The 25,991-nt window shown below is 39.8% G+C and overlaps 1 protein-coding gene across 1 annotated transcript in view; it reads right to left on the bottom strand.

Annotated features, from left to right (window-relative positions):
* LOC307149003 (uncharacterized protein) overlaps positions 1-22,141 on the bottom strand; it is a gene marked incomplete at both ends in the record, with an annotated part of 38,631 nt that extends 16,490 nt beyond the window's left edge. The window contains 3 exons of the mRNA XM_079855004.1: positions 14,526-14,660; positions 14,910-14,993; positions 21,952-22,141. Coding sequence (XP_079711130.1) covers positions 14,526-14,660; positions 14,910-14,993; positions 21,952-22,141 — 409 coding nt within the window. The remainder of the gene's footprint in view (positions 1-14,525; positions 14,661-14,909; positions 14,994-21,951) is intronic.
* Between the last annotated feature and the right edge of the window lie 3,850 nt (positions 22,142-25,991).

The raw sequence follows: 25,991 nt of genomic DNA, 5'->3' as shown, positions 1-25,991 counted from the left end.
TCTTCCTCCTCTTATACTCACACTCTTCCTCCTCTTACACACACACTCTTCCTCCTCTTACACACATACTCTTCCTCCTCTTATACTCACACTCTTCCTCCTCTTATACTCACACTCTTCCTCCTCTTATACTCACACTCTTCCTCCTCTTATACTCACACTCTTCCTCCTCTTATACTCATACCCCTCCTCTTATACTCACACTCTTCCTCCTCTTCTAACTCACACTCTTCCTCCTCTTATACTCATACTCTTCCTCCTCTTATACTCATACTCCTCCTCTTCTAACTCACACACTTCCCCCTCTAACTCACACTCTTCCTCCTCTTATACTCATACTCTTCCTCCTCTAACTCATACTCTTCCTCCTCTAACTCACACTCTTCCTCCTCTTAAAATCATACTCTTCCTCCTATTCTCATACTCTTCCTCCTCTAACTCATACTCTTCATCCTCTAATTCACACTCTTCCTCCTCTTATACTCATACTCTTCCTGCTCTTACACACACAATCTTCCTCCTCTTACACACACACACACTCTTCCTCCTCTTATACTTATATTCTTCCTCTTCTAACTCACACTCTTCCTCCACTTATACTCATACTCTTCCCCTTCTAACTCACACTCTTCCTCCTCTTATACTCACACTCTTCCTCCTCTTATACTCATACTCTTCCTCCTCTAACTCATACTCTTCATCCTCAAACTCACACTCTTCCTCCTCTTACACACACACACACAATCTTCCTCCTCTTATACTAATACTCTTCTTCTTCTAACTCACACTCTTCCTCCTCTAACTCACACTCTTCCTTCTCTTATACTCACACTCTTCCTCCTCTAACTCATACTCTTCTTCCTCTAACTCACACTCTTCCTCCTCTAACTCATACTCTTCCTCCTCTAACTCATACTCTTCCTCCTTTTACACACACAATCTTCCTCCTCTTACACACACACTCTTCCTCCTCTTATACTCATATTCTTCCTCCTTTTACACACATAATCTTCCTCCTCTTACACACACTCTTTCTCCTCTATACTCTTCCTCTTCTAACTCATACTATTCCTGCTCTAACTCACACTCTTCCTCTTATACTCACACTCCTCCTCCTCTAACTCACACTCATCCTCCTCTTATACTCATACTCTTCTCTTCTTACACACACACACACACACACACACACACACTCTTCCTCATCTTACACTCATACTCTTCCTCCTCTAACTCACACTCTTCCTCCTCTAACTCACACTCTTCCTCCTCTTATACTCATACTTTTCCTCCTCTTACACACATACTCTTCCTCCTCTTACACACACAATCTTCCTCCTCTTACACACACACACTCTTCCTCCTCTTATACTCACACTCTTCCTCCTCTTATACTCACACTCTTCCTCCTCTTATACTCATACACTTCCTCTTCTAACTCACACTCTTCCTCCTCTTATACTCATACTCTTCCTCCTCTTACACACACACACTCTTCTGCCTCTTACACTCATACTCTTCCTCCTCTAACTCATACTCTTCCTCTTATACTCATCTCTTCCTCCTCTTATACTCACACTCTTCCTCCTCTTATACTCACACTCTTCCTCCTCTTATACTCATACTCTTCCTCCTCTTATACTCACACTCTTCCTCCTCTTATGCTCACACTCTTCCTCCTCTAACTCACACTCTTCCTCCTCTTATACACACACTCTTCCTCTTCTAACTCACACTCTTCCTGCTCTAACTCATATTCTTCCTCCTCTTATACTCATACTCTTCCTCCTCTCATATTCATACTCTTCCTCCTCTCAAACTCATACTCTTCCTCCTCTAACTCACACTCTTCCTCCTCTTTTACTTATACTCTTCCTCCTCTTACACACATACTCTTCATCCTCTAACTCACACTCTTCCTCCTCTTACACACACAATCTTCCTCCTCTTATACTCAGACTCTTCCTCCTGTAACTCACACTCTTCCTCCTCTTATACTCAAATTCTTCCCCCTCTAACTCATACTCTTCCTCCTCTCAAACTCATACTCTTCCTCCTCTAACTCACAGTCTTCCTCCTCTTATACTCATACCCTTCTTCCTCTTACACACATACTCTTCCTCCTCTTACACACTTACTCTTCCTCCTATTATACTCATACTCTTCCTCCTCTTACACATTTACTCTTCCTCCTCTTATACTCATACTCTTCCTCCTCTAACTCACACTCTTCCTTCTCTTATACTCATACTCTTCCTCCTCTTATACTCATACTCTTCCTCATCTAACTCATACTCTTCATCCTCTAACTCACACTCTTCCTTCTCTTATACTCATCGTCTTCCTCCTCTTACACACATACTTGTCCTCCTCTTATACTCATATTCTTCCTCCTCTAACTCACACTCTTCCTCCTCTAATTCACACTCTTCCTCCTCTTATACTCACACTCTTCCTCCTCTTATACTCACACTCTTCCTCCTCTCCCTCTTATATTGTTTCCATCCATTGTTGTTCTCAACATTCAATGCAACATTTTGAGTCAATTTAGGCACTTTAAACTGTCTTGTATTTTGTACAGTTGGTTTCCTCTCATCATCAGAAATAAGTCTGAACAATTTTGAGTCGTTGTTTGTAAACGATGACAACTGTGTTGTAGTTGTGTTTAACTTTAGCCTGCCTGTGTTTAGTGTTTTGAAACATAAGTGCATCACTGTGAGAAATGTGTTTTAATGAGTGAGAAAGTGTTTTGAGTTTTGCAAAAAGAGTGCATGAGATTTGCAAACAGCGTTTTAAATACCTGAACTTGTATAATGTTTTACTGAAAGAATGATTTATTTGACAAATTGGTTTAGGCTATTGAGAATTTGGTTCAGAGAAGTGGGTTTAGTGTTTTAGCAATTCAGAAACACTGTATCCTGGAATATGACTAAATATATATTTAACAGTTATACATTCACTTACGAGAACAAGAGCAAAAAATATTCACGATCTAGTGCTAGGGCAGGGCTGTGAACTGTCACACATTCAGCCTGAGACTCTGATATTCATACTCTTCCTCCTCTTACACACATACTCTTCCTCCTCTTACACACACAATCTTCCTCCTCTTACACACACACACACACACACACACACACACACACACACACACACACACACTCTTCCTCCTCTTATACTCATACACTTCCTCTTCTAACTCACACTCTTCCTCCTCTAACTCACACTCTTCCTCCTCTAACTCACACTCTTCCTCCTCTTATACTCATACTCTACCTCCTCTTACACACACACTCTTCCTCCTCTTATACTTATACTCTTCCTTCTCTTACACACACACACACACACACACTCTTCCTCCTCTTACACTCATACTCTTCCTCCTCTAACTCATACTCTTCCTCTTATACTCATACTCTTCCTCCTCTTATACTCATACTCTTCCTCTTCTAACTCACACTCTTCCTGCTCTAACTCATACTCTTCCTCCTCTTATACTCATACTCTTCCTCCTCTAATACTCATACTCTTCCTCCTCTTACACACATACTCTTCCTCCTCTAACACACACACACACTTCCTCCTCTTATACTCATACACTTCCTCTTCTAACTCACACTCTTCCTCCTCTTATACTCACACTCTTCCTCCTCTAACTCACACTCTTCCTCCTCTTATACTCATACTCTTCCTCCTCTTATACTCACACTCTTCCTCCTCTAACTCACTCTTCATCCTCTTATACTCATACTCTTCCTCCTCTTATACTCACACTCTTCCTCCTCTAACTCACACTCTTCCTCCTCTTATACTCATACTCTTCCTCCTCTTATACTCACACTCTTCCTCCTCTTATACTCACACTCTTCCTCCTCTTATACTCACACTCTTCCTCCTCTTATACTCACTCTTCCTCCTCTTATACTCATACTCTTCCTCCTCTTATACTCACACTCTTCCTCCTCTAACTCACACTCTTCCTCCTCTTATACTTATACTCTTCCTTCTCTTACACACACACACACACACACACACACACACACTCTCTTCCTCCTCTTACACTCATACTCTTCCTCCTCTAACTCATACTCTTCCTCCTCTTATACTCACACTCTTCCTCCTCTTACACACACTCTTCCTCTTCTAACTCACACTCTTCCTGCTCTAACTCATACTCTTCCTCCTCTCATACTCATACTCCTCTAACTCACACTCTGCCTCCTCTTTTACTTATACTCTTCCTCCTCTTACACACATACTCTTCATCCTCTAACTCACACTCTTCCTCCTCTTATACTCATACTCTTCCACCTCTTATACTCATACTCTTCCTCCTCTAAGTCACTCTTCCTCCTCTTATACTCACACTCTTCCCCCTCTAACTCACACTCTTCCTCCTCTAACTCATACTCTTCATCATATAACTCACACTCTTCCTCCTCTTATACTCATACTCTTCCTCCTCTTACACACTTACTCTTCCTCCTCTTATACTCATACTCTTCCTCCTCTAACTCACACTCTTCCTCCTCTTATACTCAAGTCTTCCTCCTCTTATACACACACTCTTCCTCCTCTTATACTCTTCATCCTCTAACTCACACTCTTCCTCCTCTTATACTCATACTCTTCCCCCTCTAAATCACACTCTTCCCCATCTAACTCACAGTCTTCCTCCTCTTATACTCATACTCTTCCTCCTCTTATACTCTTCATCCTCTAACTCACACTCTTCCTCCTCTTATACTCACACTCTTCCTCCTCTAACTCACACTCTTCCTCCTTTAACTCACACTCTTCCTTCTCTTATACTCATACTCTTCCTCCTGTTATACTCATACTCTTCCTCCTCTAACTCACATTCTTCCTCCTCTTATACTCATACACTTCCTCTTCTAACTCACACTCTTCCTCCTCTTATACTCATACTCTTCCTCCTCTTATACTCACACTCTTCCTCCTCTTATACTTATACTCTTCCTTCTCTTACACACACACACACACACACACACTCTTCCTCCTCTTACACTCATACTCTTCCTCCTCTAACTCATACTCTTCCTCTTATACTCATACTCTTCCCCCTCTAACTCACACTCTTCCTCCTCTTATACTCACACTCTTCCTCCTCTTACACACACTCTTCCTCTTCTAACTCACACTCTTCCTGCTCTAACTCATACTCTTCCTCCTCTTATACTCATACTCTTCCTCCTCTCATACTCATACTCTTCCTCCTCTAACTCACACTCTTCCTCCTCTTTTACTTATACTCTTCCTCCTCTTACACACATACTCTTCATCCTCTAACTCACACTCTTCCTCCTCTTATACTCATACTCTTCCTCCTCTTACACACTTACTCTTCCTCCTCTTATACTCATACTCTTCCTCCTCTAACTCACACTCTTCCTCCTCTTATACTCAAGTCTTCCTCCTCTTATACACACACTCTTCCTCCTCTTATACTCATACTCTTCCCCCTCTAAATCACACTCTTCCCCATCTAACTCAGTCTTCCTCCTCTTATACTCATACTCTTCCTCCTCTTATACTCTTCATCCTCTAACTCACACTCTTCCTCCTCTTATACTCAAGTCTTCCTCCTCTTATACACACACTCTTCCTCCTCTTATACTCATACTCTTCCCCCTCTAAATCACACTCTTCCCCATCTAACTCAGTCTTCCTCCTCTTATACTCATACTCTTCCTCCTCTTATACTCTTCATCCTCTAACTCACTCTTCCTCCTCTTATACTCACACTCTTCCTCCTCTTATAATCATACTCTTCCTCCTCTAACTCACACTCTTCCTCCTTTAACTCACACTCTTCCTTCTCTTATACTCATCCTCTTCCTCCTCTTATACTCATACTCTTCCTCCTCTAACTCACACTCTTCCTCATCTAACTCATACTCTTCATCCTCTAACTCACACTCTTCCTTCTCTTATACTCATCCTCTTCCTCCTCTTACACACATACTCGTCCTCCTCTTATACTCATATTCTTCCTCCTCTAACTCACACTCTTCCTCCTCTAATACTCACATTCTTCCTCCTCTAATTCACACTCTTCCTCCTCTTACACTCATACTCTTCCTCCTCTAATTCACACTCTTCCTCCTCTTATACTTATACTGTTCCTCCTCTAACTCACACTCTTCCTCTTATACTCACACACTTCCTCCTCTTATACACACACTCTTCCTCCTCTTATACTTATACTCTTCCTTCTCTTACACACACACACACACTCTTCCTCCTCTTACACTCATACTCTTCCTCCTCTAACTCATACTCTTCCTCTTATACTCATACTCTTCCTCTTATACTCACACTCTTCCTCCTCTTACACACATACTCTTCCTCCTCTAACTCATACTCTTCCTCCTCTTACACTCATACTCTTCCTCCTCTTATACTCACACTCTTCCTCTTCTAACTCACACTCTTCCTGCTCTAACTCATACTCTTCCTCCTCTTATACTCATACTCTTCCTCCTCTAATACTCATACTCTTCCTCCTCTTACACACATACTCTTCCTCCTCTAACACACACACACACTCTTCCTCCTCTTACACTCATACTCTTCATCCTCTAACTCACACTCTTCCTCTTATACACACAATCTTCCTCCTCTTATACTCATACTCTTCCTCCTCTTATACTCATACTCTTCCTCCTCTAAGTCACTCTTCCTCCTCTTATACTCATACTCTTCCCCCTCTAACTCACACTCTTCCTCCTCTTACACACTTACTCTTCCTCCTCTTATACTCATACTCTTCCCCCTCTAAATCACACTCTTCCCCATCTAACTCACAGTCTTCCTCCTCTTATACTCTTCATCCTCTAACTCACACTCTTCCTCCTCTTCTACTCACACTCTTCCTCCTCTTATAATCATACTCTTCCTCCTCTAACTCACACTCTTCCTTCTCTTATACTCATACTCTTCCTCCTCTTATACACATACTCTTCCTCCTTTAACTCACACTCTTCCTTCTCTTATACTCATACTCTTCCTCCTCTTATACTCATACTCTTCCTCCTCTAACTTACACTCTTCCTCCTCTTATACTCACACTCTTCCCCCTCTAACTCACACTCTTCCTCATCTAACTCATACTCTTCATCCTCTAACTCACACTCTTCCTTCTCTTATACTCATCCTCTTCCTCCTCTTATACACAGCAAAATCCCCAGTGTTAAATTAACACTCCTCAGTGTTTATATGTGTCCACACTACAGGGTGTTAAAAATTAACACTGAAGCAGTGTTGAAGTTAATGAGATAATTAAGTGATTAATTAAGTGATGATTGTCCATTAGTGGTGACACCTGATGTTAATAAGCAGAATCATTGAAGGAAAGAGAAAAAACAATAACAGAAAAAAGAGAAACACAAGAACTACTGACTTCAAGTCATTACACATTGTTGCACTTATTATTACCAGTTTGACTTTATATCTGTCATACATCGACAAAAGTTCTTGAGATTCAACAGAAATTTAGATGGTAATATTTTATGGAATTTATCTTTTCAAGTTACCATTTTGGTGGTCAGTGTTTGCTTTAGTTGGGCTCTTGACACTTTTCATTTTTTAATATATGTTTTTCTCTGTGTTTATAAAGCACATTTGTTATTGCAAGAGAAAACATGACCTGCTCACAATATGTTTTGGTGATAATGAAAATCATCATGTAGTGTCCTGATTCACTGATGTCATTCAGAGTCTACATTTTTGACTATATGCTTGATGTCTTGTTTTAGTATTAGTGATTGTAGCTCTGAGATTCTACAGTTTGAGATCCAACAGCAATATCAAAAATTTTGAAAATACTTTGTGCAAAGAAGTTACTGTGTTTAAACACACAGACATCAAGAATCAGCATATGAGTCTCAACAATGGTGACAATAAACAAATTAGTGACAAACAGATCAACTCTGAACATCACAAAACAAGATACTAAAGTCAGAACAAAACAATAGCAAAATAAAAGCCAACAGAAAAAACAATGAAAATTACAGGACAATTCAGCTGCATAATTTATTCATGCTGCAATGCATGATGTCAGCCATTGATGCATTCTGATTGGTGGCTCCCATCATGCATTGCAACATTAAGCATTTGTTTGATTGTCACCATTGTTGAGATTCATATGTAGATTCTTGATGTCTGTGTGTGATTTTAAATCCTTCAGATCTTTAAAACATTGCTGGAAGTAACTACTGTAGTGAAAAATTAATAAAACAATTAGATAACCAGTTTATAATGCTGGGTGACATTATTGAATCAGGCCACTAGTAATTTCATCATTGAAACATAACCAGTGCTGCATTTCCAAAAGCATCTTAAACTTAACTTGATTGCAGACCAACTGCAACAAATGGTCTATACGATCAAATTAGGCTTGCGATGCTTTCAGGATACACAGCCCAAGTCATAGTTTCTCTTGCCACATCACATATGCTTTATAAACACAGAGTTGGAGCAGCCAGAGAAATACTAATGTTAAAAAGTAAAGGGTCAAGAGCCCAACTAAAGCAAACACTGGTCACCATAATGGTAACATGAAACGAAACATTCCATAAAACATTACCATCTAAACTTCTGTTTAATCTAAATAAGAATGTGTGTAGATGTATGACAAAAATAAAGTCAAACTGGTAAAATAATAAGTGCAATAATGGCTCGAAGTCAGTAGTTCTTGTGTTTCTCTTTTCTGTTCTTGTTTCTCTTTCCTTCAGTGAGTCTGCTTGTTATCATCAGGTGTCACCACTAATGGCCAATCATCACTTAATTAATCACTTAATTATCGCATTAACTTCAACACTGCTTCAGTGTTAACTTAATTATCTCATTAACTTCACCACTGCTTCAGTGTTAACTTAATTAACTCATTAACTTCAACACTGCTTCAGTGTTAATTTTTAACACCCTGTAGTGTGGACACATATAAACACTGAGGAGTGTTAATTTAACACTGGGGATTTTGCTGTGTACTCATACCCTTCCTCCTCTTACACACATACTCTTCCTCCTCTTATACTCATATTCTTCCTCCTCTAACTCACACTCTTCCTCTTATACTCACACACTTCCTCCTCTTATACACACACTCTTCCTCCTCTTATACACACACTCTTCCTCCTCTCCCTCTTATATTGTTTCCATCCATTGTTGTTCTCAACATTCAATGCAACATTTTGAGTCAATTTAGGCACTTTAAACTGTCTTGTATTTTGTACAGTTGGTTTCCTCTCATCATTAGAAATAAGTCTGAACAATTTTGAGTCGTTGTTTGTAAACGATGACAACTGTGTTGTAGTTGTGTTTGACTTTTGCCTGCCTGTGTTTAGCGTTTTGAAACATAAGTGCATCACTGTGAGAAATGTGTTTTAATGAGTGAGAATGTGTTTAGAGTTTTGCAAAAAGAGTGCATGAGATTTGCAAACAGCGTTTTAAATACCTGAACTTGTATAATGTTTTACTGAAAGAATGATTTATTTGACAAATTGGTTTAGGCTATTGAGAATTTGGTTCAGAGAAGTGGGTTTAGTGTTTTAGCAATTCAGAAACACTGTATATCCTGGAATATGACTAAATATATATTTAACATATATACATTCACTTACGAGAACAAGAGCAAAAAATATTCACGATGTAGTGCTAGGGCAGGGCTGTGAACTGTCACACATTCAGCCTGAGACTCTAATCGACACGTTTCACACACTCTCACGCCACACACACATTTTCTCACGCATAGAAAAATCGCACCAACACTGACCAGAGGTGTCCAGGGGTCAGAAAGTAGAAGTCCTGCCATATGTTTATTCCACCCATGAACTCAGCAAGAGCAAGCTGATTTAACTAATTAGTTCTATCTCCTGCTGAATTAGCAAATCCAAGTGATTGGAACAAAATACTGAGGTGGACTTTTACTTTCTGAACCTGGACTTTACACCTCTGACACCAACAGACAAGACAGAGCTGGTTACTTTTGAAATGAAACAAATTCTCAGCCCTCAGATTCTGTAAATTGTATTTCAAAATTAAAACAATAAATATCGTTTACATTCCGGGCCTGCTCAACCGTGCAGCCGACGAGCTCTCACAGCAGCAGGTGCTACCAGGAGAATGGCGACTCCATCCCCAGGTGGTCAAGCTGATTTTCAGGTGCTTCGGGGCCGCACAGGTAGAACTGTTTGCTGCCCCGGACATGTCTCACTGCCAGTTGTTCTATTCCCTGACCGAGGGGACCCTCGGCACGGATGCTCTGGCACACAGCTGGCCCCGGGGCCTACGCAAGTATGCGTTTCCCCCAGTGAGCCTTATTGCACAGACCTTGTGCAAAGTCAAGGAGGATGAGGAGCAGGTCTTGCTAGTTGCGCCGTATTGGCCCAACCGGACCTGGTTCCCAGAACTAATACTCCTCGCGACAGCCCCTCCCTAGCCCATTCCTCTGAGAGAGACGGGGCACCACATGGCACCCACGTCCAGACCTCTGGAAACTCCATGTCTGGTCCCTGGACAGGACATGGAGGTTCTAGGTGACCTACCACCCGTGGTAGTTACGAGGCGCCTCTATGCACTGACGTGGAACCTTTTCATTGACTGGTGTTCTTCTCACGAGGAGAACCCCCGATCTTGCTTGATCAGAGCCGTGCTTTCCTTCCTGCAAGAGGGGCTAGAGCGAAGGCTGTCTCCCTCCACCCTTAAAGTGTATGTTGCCGCGATTGCCGCACATCACCATAGAGTTGAAGGTACGTTTTTGAGAAAGCACGACTTGATCATCAAGTTCCTGAGGGGGGCGAGGAGACTAAATCTGAGACCACATTTTTGAGCCCTTGCAATCAGCTGAGTTAAAAATCCTGTCCTGTAAGACAGTTCTCTTGGTTGCATTGGCCTTTATCAAGATGGTAGGGGACCTGCATGCATTTTCGATCGACGAATCATGCCTAGAATTTGGCCCGGATAACTCTCACGTGATCCTGAGACCCCGGCCCGGATATGTGCCCAAGGTTCCTACCACTCCCTTCCGGGACCAGGTAGTGAGCCTGCAAGCGCTGCCTTCAGGGGAGGCAGACCCAGCCCTGGCTTTTCTCTGTCCCGTTCGCGCTCTCAGGACCTCAGATCAGCTCTTTGTCTTTTACGGAGGCTAGCAGAAGGGAAAGGCCGTCTCCAAGCAGACGATGGCCCACTGGATAGTGAATGCCATGGCTTATGAAGCCCAAGGCGTGCCCTGCCCACCCAGGTTGAAAGCCCACTCCACTAGGGGTGTCGCTTCTTCTTGGGCACTGGCACACGGCACCTCGCTGACAGACATCTGTAGAGCTCCAGGCTGGGCGACACCTAACACGTTTGCTAGGTTTTTAGCCTTCGTGTTGAGCCGGTTTCTTCCTGTGTGCTCGCTTAAACCAGCCGGTAACACCGAAGTTCCCGCTCTAGTGTCGGCTTGCTGCGCCACTCCCTTCCACTGGAACGGATACATGCGCTTTTTGCTCCAGGCGAGTTCCCCACTCAGGCGAACCCTGTGAGTTCCTCTGCACCCCTTCAGCAGTCGGACATTGCGGAGCATCCGACGCCAGGCCTAGTGCTTGTATGCTTGTGTAACTTGTGCTAGGCTGGGTTCCATATGTGGTGATCCCTGCGGCGATCCCATATGTGTATTCTTCTACGACCAGCTCCCTGCGGTGAGCCCGTGTCTTTCCCAGAGTCGCTCTGCCGTCACTGTCCGGTGTGTCTCCCCCTTCTCAGGTGGAGCCACCCCAGTGACATTCCATATGTTGCACTGCCCCTATCCGGCCAGTCCATATGTGTATTCTCCACATGGTACCTCCCTTCGGGCAGGATGTGGCTTCCGCAGCGTCCCTCTCCCCTGGAAAGGCATGCTTTCCCAATGTTATCCAAGAGTTCCTCTGTGTGGGGTATAACAGAACAGCATTTGAACTCCCTCTACGCAGGTCTTCCACCCCAGCCAGTTGGGGGTCTGAGAGTCTGCGTAGGGCGCTGGATGTGGCAGCAACCTGGGCGTTTTCCATGGCATCCCAATTACATTGTCACGTCAACGTTACATCGAACGTGAGCGGCTGAAAGGGAACGTTTCGGTTACTAATGTAACCCTCGTTCCCTGAAGGAGGGAATGGGAGACGTAACGTCCCATCGCCACCTTTGCTGACCATCGCTGCAATGGCCGTCACAATCTCGGCTCCTCAGCGAAAAACAATGTGTGCGTGCGCCTGCTTCCTGTTTATACCCGCGCTGCGGGGCAGGTCACGTGACGCATTTCACGCACGCCAACGTTCATTGGCTCGTTCTGTAGACACACGAAGATGATAGGGCTCCCTGAAGTGATCCCAATTACATTGTCACGTCGACGTTACATCTCCCATTCCCTCCTTCAGGGAACGAGGATTACATTAGTAACCGAGACGTTTTGTTCAATCAAATGCTCTGAACTTTGAGAAAGTCCCTTCCCCTAAACCATGTGACACTGACTAGCAAGTAGCAAAAGACTATTGAACATTTCTAAAAGGGACAAGCGTTTGACATGTTCAACACAAACTTCCTGTTTCAGAGAGAAATATGTGAGTACAGGATGGAAGAAAGTGCAGTATGAAGGTAATATGATGCCATAAAGAATCTCATGCACAGGCTAAGATTTGTGAAAGTGTACATAAGATTGCAAGCATAAATTAAATTTGCATGTGCAAGACAAGATTTGTAAAGGTGTAAATCGCCTAAAAAACAGCCATCTAGTGGTTACACGATGGCATTGCAGGTGATACATGGTGCATAATTTAGAGATGCTCTTAAAATACACGTTAAAGGGAAAAAATATTATTGTAACTCATTTTAGTAAAATAATAATAGTAATTCTGCAATCCTCCCAATCAGTAGACAGGTGAAATTATGCATGCAGTAGTGCAGATACTAGATTTTCTTTCTTAACACACCCAGCTCGAAATTCAGTATGGACTCATATAGTCAGCCTAATGGTGCACAGGCTATTAAGCAATCATGATCTATTTGTTTATCTATTTATTTAACATGTATGTGTGCATTAAAAGTACCATTTCGGCAACGAGAACGTTTCTGAGCCAAATGAAGATAAAGATGTGTTCTGGTGACTGGCGTGTTTATTGAACCAGTCAGATAAGAGTAAACCTAGAGTCAGCGAGAAGCTCATCTGATTGGCTACATGAAGAAGGTGGACCCGCCTTCCTCTTCAAGCTTGCAAAACTCAATGAGTGAGAGAATCGTGCCAAAACTGGAAGCGCAGGTAAAAGAAAGACGTAACTACGTAACTATCGGGTTATTTCTGAACTTTTTTGCCCCATGCACACAACAAGTCATAAAGACATTTGCAACAGCTTATTATTTTTACACAAAGTTTGATTTTACGCAATTAATCTGTTTTGCAGTTCCTTGCTTTCGGTTGCAAATTGCTGTTCACAGGCCTGCAATACTTTTGGCCATATTTGTGCGCAAAAACTGTGCCAAAAGTGTAAGCGTGGAAAAATGGAAGTCAGAAGAATGCAGATCCTATTTATTTTGCGTTAGCATGAAGCTGCAGCTTCACAATACATGAATTACACTTACGAATAACAGTTAAATGCTGCAAATATTTTTTTCTTACACTTGAAAGGCGATTTACACCTTTACAAATCTTCTCGTGCATGCAAATTTAATTTACGCTTGCAATCTTATGTACACTTTCACACTTACCCTGCGCATGTGATTCTTTATGGCATAATATTACCTTCAAAGAGGTGTTTCTAATGTGAATGTAAGAGAGACTCACCATGAATCATGAGCAGAAAGAAGATCAGAGGAAGAGGATTAGCCATTCTGACCCACATCAGCATAACATATATCTATAATACAGCATTCAATTCAATTCACATTTGTTTGTATAGCGCTTTTCACAATACACATCGTTTCACAGCAGCTTTACAGAAAATACACGAGTCCACATTACAATTTAGAGTGATCTGTTATCAGAGGAAACTTTCTAAGTTATGTATTTCAGAAATGTACATATACAAAATCACAGTTAGCTCAAAATGTATTAAACAATGTAATAATTTAAGGCAGAAACAATGAGCTCATTGAAGTAATGAATATTTGGATTAATATATTGATCACTTAAACAAGTATATGTAAATCACCCTATTCTTAACATTTCTCATGTAAAGACACGTATGTTATATGAGCAATAATCATCAGTTTAATTTAAGCAAGAGTGTGTTTGTCTTACCGTGTTGAAGCTCATCAGATCAACAGCAACCAAATGACTGACTGTTTTAACACAAGCGCTTTAGCTTTACATTGAAGGACTTTGTGTGGTTAACACTGTTTATTAACGAACGCCCATTGACGTAAATATCACTCTCCCTCCCTCAACAAGAGAACAACATTACTGTACTAAAACTAACTAAAGAGAAATGATGATATTTTTCTGAAAGTTGAAGATGAATAATTGTGTAGATGAATGAAGATGAATGATAGTGATTTACAGGTGAGGCTCATCAAGGTTGATGTCAGTCGCAGGAGATGGTGACCTCTGGTGGCAGTTTGAGGGATTGAACGAGCACATATGAGACGAGATGTGCCTGACTGCAGAACTATATACGTGACTGTGTAGTCTCCCACTGAAAAGGGGAACATAGAAATATTAAAACAATGACAGACACTGCATTTCCCTCAATCTCTGTATTATGAGTGGGGAAAGGGAACCGTGTGCCTGATAATAACTCTCCATGCTCGCCCCACCCCCTGCTGGAGTCCTTCGGTACTGCCCAAAAACAAACTACATGAACCAATGAAATAACCAATCATAACAATAATATTCTCTTCTCAATACCTTCTACAACTGCAGTTTCAGGCCAGCAGCTTCAGACCGGACGTTAGGAGCTGACGATCACCTAAAGCCTGCTTTATACCAGAGATGGTCTTATTACTGGGAGAGACCAGGATCTGTGGATCTACAATTGGAAAAAGTGTAACAGCTAACTTTGCTCACTTGTGCCTTGATAACGAATCACATTACAGCCTTGACATCATTGAGGCTGTGTCTGAAATCGCCCCCTATACCCTTAAATAGGGCATTATTTGAGGGAACAGCCATTTGTAGTGGTGTCTGAAACCATAGTGGACGTTATCGAGTTCACTCATTCAATCCCACAATGCACTGCAATAACAAGTGCACAACAGATATACACTCAACGGCTAGAGAATACCCACAATGCACTGTGAGAGTCGTTTGCCAAATGAATTCCTGCATCTGAACAGAAGATGGCGCCGCAACTGAATCATCCATCCATCCATTTTCCAAACCGCTGGTCCAATGTCGCTACAGCATAATATAAAACAGGTATAAATTCCTTTTTTATTGGTTATTAAATTAATAAATTAAGGTTTATACATGCTGGTTTCCATGACAGAGTTCAAAGTAAATCTTTTCATTACTACTGGAGCAAACATGTTTAGCACAGCGTTTTTCGGCTAAGGTTGCAGGTTTGACAAAACCACTAAACCTAACTTGACAATAACTATAAGCTCCAGCATAACAAAATAACACGATAGAAACATAATAATCATTGCAATAATGATCCAGCCATAGATGCATTCGCTTATTTAAATTCAAACAGCCAATGTTATATATATATATATATATGTTTGCAAATGTTTAGGACGATTCTAGAAATGTACCAAAGCGACTGATAAAAACTGTAAGACCTGCCTCAAAAAAAAAAAAAAAAAAAAAATCCTGCCTCATAGCCATATCAAAAACTGGCTAACTATAAACTAGATAAAAGTAAAACTACTCTGTTTACATTCATTGTACAATATAAGCCTGTTGAATCCTCAGTTTTTCCACTGAAGATGACAGATAACACGCCTGGACTCATATCTGCTGATATCATCATCACTTTGCAGTTGTGTTTGCATTTTTAGAGATTGTTTTTCCTAAAAATAATTCTGGCTTGAACTTCCAGCCTGGTTTGATCCTGGTTTAGTCCTCTACACAATGTCTGTCTTCTTCCATTAGATGGCGCCGTTGTGTACAAAGGGTTTTGCTACATGTAATGTTTTGTATGTCTGTGTTTATTGTTTTATCTGATAGGTTATTAAAGTCATAATTCTGAACTAATTACCTCTGTCCTGTGTCTAAAGGTCTGTCACCTCAGAAAGACATACAGTACATGAATAATGCAAATTATTATTCATAATAGATGTTTGTTATCCAGATCTGTGTAAAGAGCAGCTATTGGAGAGTTTATCTTGCCACTTTGTATAAATTCATATGCATAAATGTAAACATAAAAAGAAAGCCATGAAGTTAAGTAAAAAAAAAAAGGGTAATTATGTTAAAAAAAAAAATCATGTTTTAAATCAACATTTCACTTACATTTTTGTATTGCTGTCTGATAATATAATTTGTAACTTACACAATAAACTCAGTACAACAAACAAAGGTTGTGCATGTATTTAGATATCAAATGATATCTGGTCATAACTGTGATTATGGATTTATAGATCAGGCCAGATAGGAGCAGCGTGTTTGTCTGTAATCAGATGTGATTGGTTTCAATATGAATGGAGGGCAACTGTCTATCACACATGACCAAGGGCAAAACAGCATTAGAGGCCATTATCCCCCCCCCCCACCCCTTTTTTTTTTTTTTTTTTCTTTTTTAAATCAGTTAAATCAAATGGTTGCAGTGACCCCTAACAACTGTGGGGAGTCTTGAAAATCTTCCTAAAACAGCTTTTCGTGATTTTGCCATATTTCTGTGAAAATTGTGATTTGCGTTGTAAAAAGGCTCAGTCTAGTGCAGAGATTGGAGAACACAAATGAGACTCTATATGCATCCTTTAAAGGGGTCATATAATGGTACATGCACTTTTACAAGTTGATTGTACTGAAATGTGTGTTGACAGTGCCTGTACACAACCATCATAAAATGATAAATATCCATCCAGTGTTTTTTTATTTATCTTCTTATATGTTTTCCCCTGTCTCAAATCAAGCCGTTCAACCGTGTGACGTCACAAAATCAACACCCCTCCCACGATTGTTGATTGACAGCAGCGTTTCAACACAGACCCGCCCTCGCTCGTGAGCGAGCTGTCAATCATAGTCCGCGCGTCATTGTTGATACGCTGGAGCACTGATGTTTTGATGTTCCTAAATCCGAACCGCTGAAGACGCAGTGGCTGAGTTTTGTTTTCGAAGGGAATATTCCACACAATCAACGTTAATGCTTTCATATTTGCGCAAATCATTTCACACACCAGACTAAAGTTTGCTTTACAAACGAGGTCAGTATAAAGCTGGTTTTGCTAAAAGCTGTTCCTGAAAAAAGCTGTTCCTGCTGCACCTCCAGAAGAACTGAAGTGAGTGTAACGTTTTATTAACCTTTATATTTATATTTATATTAATCTTTGTAAATCGCTTGCTGCACGCTTCATGATGAATGCGTCTAAGGTTTACACTCAGGGTACATTACAGCATGTTTTCTATGTCCGACGCTCTCAATATAATTCATAATCCCACGTTTATAATGAACAACGCGTTATGCACTGTAAAAATAAAAGGTGTCTGGAGGAACCTTTTGGGGTTCTTCACTTTGCCACACAGGCGGAACCGTCTGTAGATCCTCTAGGCACCCTTTAAAAAGGGGCGGTTCTCTGAGGAACCACACAGGTTTCCTGAGGAACTCTTATATTAGGCACTGTGTGGAACCACTTTGGGTGCCTCTGGAACCAAATTTCATTTTTTTAAATATTTAATTTCATGTTGTTACTATGGTTACCTTTGACTTCTGTTATAATAAACAAATTGAACCAAATACAAAATAAGAATTATTACATATTTTATATTCATTTTTATACATACACTTCCATGCACATGGGAAAAAAAGCTAACTATATAGTAATATCAATGAATACACACAAAAAAAATAGTATAATACATAAGCAACATGAATTATCAACCATGTACATACAATAGGCTATACAAGAAAAGACATTTCAACAAAATGCATGGAAACACATATGTTCCACGAAATAAATCAATGTAGAAAAATTAAATTGACTAATTAAAAATGTCCATCTTCACTTAACTTTAAAACATTTGTGTTTCAGTCCGATGGTAAGTTTGACATCACTGTTTCCAAGTCCAAAAGCTCTCTCAGATGCCAAAAACAAACAAACAGTGCTAATTTGCACTCATTGTGCTATAATATTCCTGAAAATTATGATCCTAACCTTTATCTCTATACTGAAATCTCAGATGGTTAGATATTCAGCTATTTTGAATCATAAAGTGTTGAAGTCTGGGATACCATTAGACTGGAGACTGTAATGTACACTATGGCTTTTGAAAAGCTTAAATGTGTGACTTGAATCAACAGTGTTCATAAATTGTTGTTGAGTATTCTCATGAAACAAGATAGAGGAAGTAGAGGCTTCGACGCAGAAACAGTATTAAGGTGCAGTAAAATTATCTGCTGTTCTGTGAATGTTCACTGGTGAATTCCAGTCATTTCAATAAGAATCCACACGATCAGCAATTTCGTTTGTGGTCAAAAATGTCACTATGGGACCAAGTTGGTCACTGGAATTCGCTACATTTGACCAACAGAAAGCTGCTTGAAAGTGACTCATGTGTGAGCTGTGCTTTGTAACAACTACGAGAATGAACCAAACACAATTGAAGCTTTTAGGTGATTTTATTCATACATAATCCCACAAAGAGTCTTCACATCCCAGACTCAAATCACAAATCACCAAACCCAGAGCCATAAATCACCCAGGCTCCAGAGAGTCTGTAACCAAAGACTTTTATTGGTTAACTAAAGGAAGAACTGGTCAACGTTTGATAGTTTTGCAAGATGGATCGGTTCAAGAGATGGTACTGCTCAGGGCCCTACCAAGAGGTCACCTGACCCCTGCGACTAACAGACCCCATCTTTCTTAAGCACCAAGGTCCCATGAGAGATGAACAAAACCTCTTTTCAGCAACTATACATGACCTCAGATTGGAATGTCGTGAGCCCCATAAACTTTACACACCAAGAGACTTTACATATCAAAATGCATAAAACTCATCCCAGAACAATTCTTGACTGACCTATCGTACATAATTCTTTGTTGTCTACAACCTAGTATATGTGTATATGTGTCTACACTTGGTTATATCCCATGTAAGTCATTTAATGGTTATAACTGTTAGATGTTTGAATGAAAGTGTGTTGTGTTTCATATCAGTATGATCGTATGCTTGTGATTCAAAAGATGGCTTGATTGAAATCTGTGTAAAATGTTTCGTATTCTTATAATAGTAATGATGTCTAAACTGTGGCCTCTGTACTCTCTGCTAAAGCTTGGAAAGTAAGGAGATCCCAGATAACGCATGATTTACGATGAGACAAATAAAGCCAGTGTCTAATTGGTCCGATCTCTTCAGGAGGGGGGACAAACTTTTGAGTTTAAAATCTTAGACCCGAAACAAAGCACCCGCTCTCTGTTCTCTCTCTCTGTTCTCGCTCTCGAAAGAAGGCTCTCTCTCAAGACTAGTAACCATGTAAATGCGCAGATGAAAGAACCCAAATCAAGATCAGAAGAACATGGGTTAAACAGCTTCATTCAAGCCATCTAAACACTCTCGCCTCAATTTTCTTTCTTTTCTAAGTTTTTCCTTTCTTTTCCGTTGTGAGTCTCGGTTCTAAGTTAAGTTTTGCGGCAAAGTTTCGGTCCCGATTCGACGGCAAAACCAGCTTCAGACAAAGACTTTTTATCCATCCGCCAGCAGCTCCAGCACACCACGTGACTGGCCGCCCCAGACCCAGCCAAGGAGACCAGCCAAGGAACCCGGGGAAACCCCCTTTTACGCAACAAAGGGAATTCCCAAAAAGGAACGCAAAAGACAAGCAAGTACCTCCAGACTAAAAGCTGAACTGGTGTATTGATATAAATTTAATAACCTGCTTAAAACGATAGAAGGGTTAAATTAATGTTTGATGGTTCGTTCAGGTCATGTCTAAGTGCATATGGAATCTTGAGATTTCATCCTCTCACTCTTAAACCCACTCTTTCCTCACTCTATCCCTTCCTGCAACGCGTATGAATGTGTGCGTGTGTGTGTGTGTTTGTGTTAGATATTAGTTTTATGTGTTAGTAGCCTATATAATCAATAAAGTATTGTTTGTATTTGAAAAGAGATTACTTGTGTTATCTGCCTACGAATTTATTGTCTTGAACTTCGATTTAAGTTACCTACAGTATGCTTTTACCCTTGATTTAGCTATTTCTTAATTTACTGTTAGCTGGGATTATTCTTCCTTGGCCAGGAAGATATGATATTTCCTAGAGTTAATAATTGTTTAGGCTTTCTGTTCATTGGATAAACTGATAAACCAATCATACTATTGATTCTGCTACAGTAAATTCTGAAAATAATTAAGTTATTAATTATTGATCATAATTCGTTATGAATAATAATTAATGATATTTATATGGGCGTATAAACGCTACAGCTTCATACATTACGTCGCTACACTGCTGACAATGGTCAATGGACTTTTTTGCCTGTGTAATTTCACGAAATTCAAAAATGTGACCGCACATTTACTCGCTGCAACATAAAATGCAATCAATAATAAAATCGTCACAAGGGACATGTGAGGTACTTAACGAGTTAGAAAAGTGAAAAGGTACAGCAGATTCGTTTTCCGTTTGTTTTTCCTCTTTTCTGGTGGATGGTCCAGACACTTCAGTGATTTTCAGGTCTACAGGAGGATTTTTATTCTTGTTCAAACTTGAAAATGAAAACGTGAAATTTAAATAATTTCCTCAGCTTTGTGACGTTCCAGACCTGTTTGACTTTCTGTCTGTGGAACCCAAAAGCAGATCTCAGGCATAATGAAACCCCAGTCACCGTTTACTTTCACTGCATGAAACACAAGCAGAAAAAAATTGTGTAAATCATTCATTAAACCATTCTTATGCACACTTGTCTAGTTCAATTCAATGCAACAATTTATGTAAAAATGGTTAAGCTCCAAAAATGTCCCAGAAAAGATCCTAAAAATAATCAATGAGTTCACAACTCATGTGTTATGGGTTGTGTTGTAAGTCTTCTCAAGCCATATAATAGCTTTTTCCTTTTTTTTTGTCGAAAAAGACTAAACTTGAAGTTATAATTCAGAGTTAAAATGTCTTATATTCAAATGCATAGCATTATTGGTGCCAAACCTGTGATATTATTTTTCTGAGTAACATGAATGAGATTTTAGAGCATGAGGGAAGATTTTCAGAGAATAACTGATTAAAAAACACAAGTACACAGTCAAACAATACAATTTCACACAGAGAAAGTTCATAGTAATAAAGTACTTGCATGTGGTGCAGGTAACTTACTGTAATGAAATAATGCCACTGAAATGTTCAGATTATTTAAGAAATGTACTGGTAGTTCTGGGGAAACAAAAGAACAAAGCTGATTATTCACAACATAATATTTATTGACCAGTAAATGGCTTTAAAATGGTATGTTGGGCACCTGTAGTAAGTAAAGTTAGGCTAAACAAAAACAGACCAAACTATATTAACCTGCTTTTGTTATTCATAACAAACGCCCATGACGAAATAAATTAGTTAGGCTATATCAGCAATTTGCAGACACAGTTGTACAGAATATGTTGAATTGAATGACTAAATCAATCTAAGACAATAAGTCAATAATTTCCATTTGTTCATTAGGCTATATCAACGTAGTTAGCATCGCGGCTAAAACCTTCATACCAGATACTGTGCAATAAACGAGTGGTAAACACTGTAAAAACGTAGTAATGTATAATACATTTAGTTTATATATGTCTTTGAATATATAGTGAGTAGACTCTGTATTTATATTTATTTGGCGAGTTTACAAACCTTGTAACGGAGAGCCGAACAAACGGCGGAAGCTTTGATGAGAGGAGCCGTTACTTTCAAATCCGATGTCGATCAGCTGAGCTTTGCTGCGCGCGAACAGCGCGAGGATCACTGAAGCGACGACAGCAGAGGAATAGCAGCAGTTTCGTGACAGAATAAAACTTCTCTCCTCCTGGTTCTTCTTCTTCATATTATTAATATTATTATTATTTAGTGTTGTTGTTTAAGGTTTAAATTAGTCAATAAAATATACTAAATATATATAAATATATACTATATTTAGTATATACTATACTAAATAAATGTAAGCTACCCAGGTGAAAAAGACGTAGGCTACTGTTAGATGTATTAAAAATGCATTAAAGGGGGGGTGAAATGCTATTTCATGCATACTGAGTTTTTTACACTGTTAAAGAGTTGGATTCCCATGCTAAACATGGACAAAGTTTCAAAAATGAAATTGTACGTTTGAAGGAGTATTTCTATGCCAAAAATTGTCCTTCCGGTTTGTCACAAGTTTCGGAAAGTTTTTTTCGAGTATGGGCATGTGTGACGTCAGATGTAGCGGAATTTCCTTATATGGGTCCTAAGGGCACTTCTCCGGTAAGATCGCGGGCGCGCGCGCACTCGTACACCAGAGCAAGAGAGCGAAAGCAGTACCTCATCTAAGCGCTCTGCTCGGCTTTAGGGAAGTCAGTGTCACCAAAGAAGTGTGTTTTTGGTTGCCAGGGCAAGACAAACCTGCACAGATTCCCAAAGAACCCAGCGTTAAGGGAATAGTGGATGCAGTTTGTTTTTCCGGGGCAAAAACGAGTTGAGCAAGACTGTTTCCCTGCATTTCGACGATGATTGTTTTATAAACAAAGCCCAGATCTACGGATTCGCAGATCGTCTAATGCTTAAGGATCGAGCAGTCGCAATGATAAAGGTCCGCAGTCGTGCGTTGGAACCGCAGGCGGTGAGTAAAACTGTTGAACAAATGTCTCTGTGTGTTATTAACGTTACTAGTTCGGCGCGTTAGCACAGCTTTAGCACATCGCCCACACGGCCCGCCCCCAGCCGCTCGGTTTTTTCCGGAAAGACTCGGTACAGTCTATCTTTCTATTATAAACATAATAAAACTAAAGACTTTTTGGAGATATGAACGATGCAATACTACTCTATAGGTACTCAAGATTAACAGGAGATTGAGTGAAAATGAGCATTTCACCCCCCCCTTTAAAGTATATTTGTATTGTAGGCCTACTAAAAACACACTCAAACTACATTTTTAATACATTTAATAGTACGTCTTTTTCACCTGAGTATGTATACTGAATCAAACTTAAGTAGCTTATAATAATAGGATGATAATAATAATCTTATTCTGGCCTCACTGAACCATTGGGTTCCTCCAGATGCTGGCTTTAACATAAGAGATCTTCCAGGAACCACTTAAATGTTAAAAGATCTTCCAATAACCCTTTTATCGCATTCAAGTTCCTCTATTTTCCCCCAAAGCACTTCGAGGTCTCATGGTAATGAAAAGGTGACTCCAGAACCTCTGAACTAAATATAAAGTGCTTAAAGGATCCCATAAGTTCCAGCAAGAACCTCAAAGATTGTCAATGCTCCTCCAGTAACCCTACTATAGGAGAAAGAGCTTTGAGGCACCTAAATTACATTTTGAAGTTCCTTGAGTATCCAACAGGATATTTGAGGCTCCTTTAGTTTTTACAGTGTGGTTACTGTGTTATTGTGTACGCACAGCGGTGTACACACAGAACAGAGGGGCGGGGTGAGCAAAGCTCATTATCATTTAAAGACACATGCACTTAAACGGCGTGCTGAAAACAGAGCTGTTTTTGACCAGGTAAAATTAGTGTTTTCTTACACTACTAATGAGAATTTTTAATTAAAGTATATTACAAACTTTTAATTTAGACCCTAAAGAATCATATTAGCTTGTACAAAAATGGCATTATATGACCCCTTTAAAAAATGCCGAATTAAGATCATGTAATGAAGTCTGCCTTCCTAATCCTTCAAAATGAGATGACCTTCAATGGTTTGACTTAATACTGATTGCAATTAAACATATTACTTAAAATTTTATTAAAGTGTTTAAATAAAGCATTGATTTAACATTGATTTCATTCTGTCAGGTTGTATTTTTAAAGCTGCCGTCGGCAACATTTTTTTGATCATATTCAGTGAAATCGACACTATAATTCGACAGAACAACATAAATAAGGTGGTTTTAGAAAAAAACCTGAGCTTCTAACTCCACCTGGAGCGTGTTATTTGTTTTGCAAAAATCCACCGCTCCCGTCTCATCGGGTCCAATCAGCGCAGGGGGGTGTGAGATCTGACTGTCAATCATAGGTCGTGCACACGCCACAGATCCCCCCTCCCTCACGCACGTTACAATCACATGCACACACCTGAAATTCGCAGGTGTGTAGTGTGTTGGATTGTACGAAGCGTGATGGCGGAGAGAAAATCTACTAACAAGCTTCCAATTCCTCGGTTATTGCTATCTATCTATGGGTAGATTAGCCAGGGCAGCCTACCTCCGAGTCCATGGTGTTGATCGATGCTGAAGAGATGGTGCGGATGCGTTCACATAAAATCTGGTGCACACACACTGACGAGCACAACCTCGATGGGAGGGTGCTCGCTGGTAGTGGGAGAGAGGCATGAGAGTTGTAAACATTAAAAAATTTGGCTAAGTCGACTCAATCTGCCAGACTTGCCGACTGCAGCTTTAATGTTTTTGTAATGAAAGGGATGCAGAATTGACTTTCAATGACATTACTATTGATTGATTTTTTTGTTATTATTTTTGAAATTTTAACTAAAATTAAACGTGACCTTTGGTCTTAAAATAATAGTCATTTACTCAACCTGGGTCATGTGCATATAATGGCAGTCAACAGCTTCAAGCTTTAAAGGCACAATATGTAATATTTTTTAGATTAAAATATCCAAAAAACACTTAAACAATGTTGTATATTTTGTTGACTTGTGTATTTGCATTATCCCAAATATTATCAATAATTTTAACCAGGACACGGCCCGTGTCTGTGCTTCGCCTGTCAGTGACGTCATATCCGGGTTACCCTCAATTTCGATTGGTTTTTACTTCCGTAGGAACCATGGAAACACCAAAGATGCTTTAATATATTCTGTGTTTTATTAAACAGGGGAGCAACTGTTTGGATACATTTATCAACAGAAAACGAATCATTGTTATATAGCTCATCACGGTTAGTCTAATTGTTTGAATCTCTTGTTTTCTTAATTTAACTCGAGTACCATGTTCGCCATTTAGCAATATGAGTCATCCAGTTTTTATTAAAGGCACAGTATGTAAGTTTTGCCCCTAGAGGTCGCATATTCAAAACAATAAAAAAGGCGTAGGTTGATGACTCCGCGAATGAGCATGAAATGATTGGAGTTTTCATCTTCATCTCCACTGCCGTTGGAAATTAATCCGACGGGACTCACAAATCATATACGGATGAGCTAATGAAATAAAGTTTTATAACGTTTCGTTTGATCACGATTTTATTTCATTCTAATTAATTAGCCACACATAATGTAATGTTTAATGCTACATTACTACTCATTCATTCACTTTATTTGTTGAATTAATTGGTGGTAAATGTGATGAGCTACATAACAATAATTCATGTCGTTACTCGCCTGTCTAATAAAACACATGCAAGATCAGCATCTCTGTCTAGTTGAAGTTTGTTGTTTTCATTAGACTCACTGTATTACCATGGTTTCTACAATGTAAAAAGTGAATCTCTTGCAGTTAACGACATGCATGAATTTAACTATATATCACTGGATCATTAACTACACAATCACCGCCTGTTAAATAAAGCAACATCCAGCATATTCTCAATGTTTCTTGGTCTTCTCCTGGACTGCACATGCTCTACTCTTCAACACAATGGTGACCCACAAAACTCAACAGAAACACTTTAAATCCCAACAGAACATTAAACACTAACACATTTCTCTAGATCTCAGCAGAGGAGGATTAAACA

The sequence above is a fragment of the Squalius cephalus genome, assembly GCF_949319135.1.
Source record: "Squalius cephalus genome assembly, chromosome: 2".
Taxonomy (NCBI): Eukaryota; Metazoa; Chordata; class Actinopteri; order Cypriniformes; family Leuciscidae; genus Squalius; species Squalius cephalus.
This window is presented reverse-complemented; position numbering and strand designations above follow the sequence as displayed.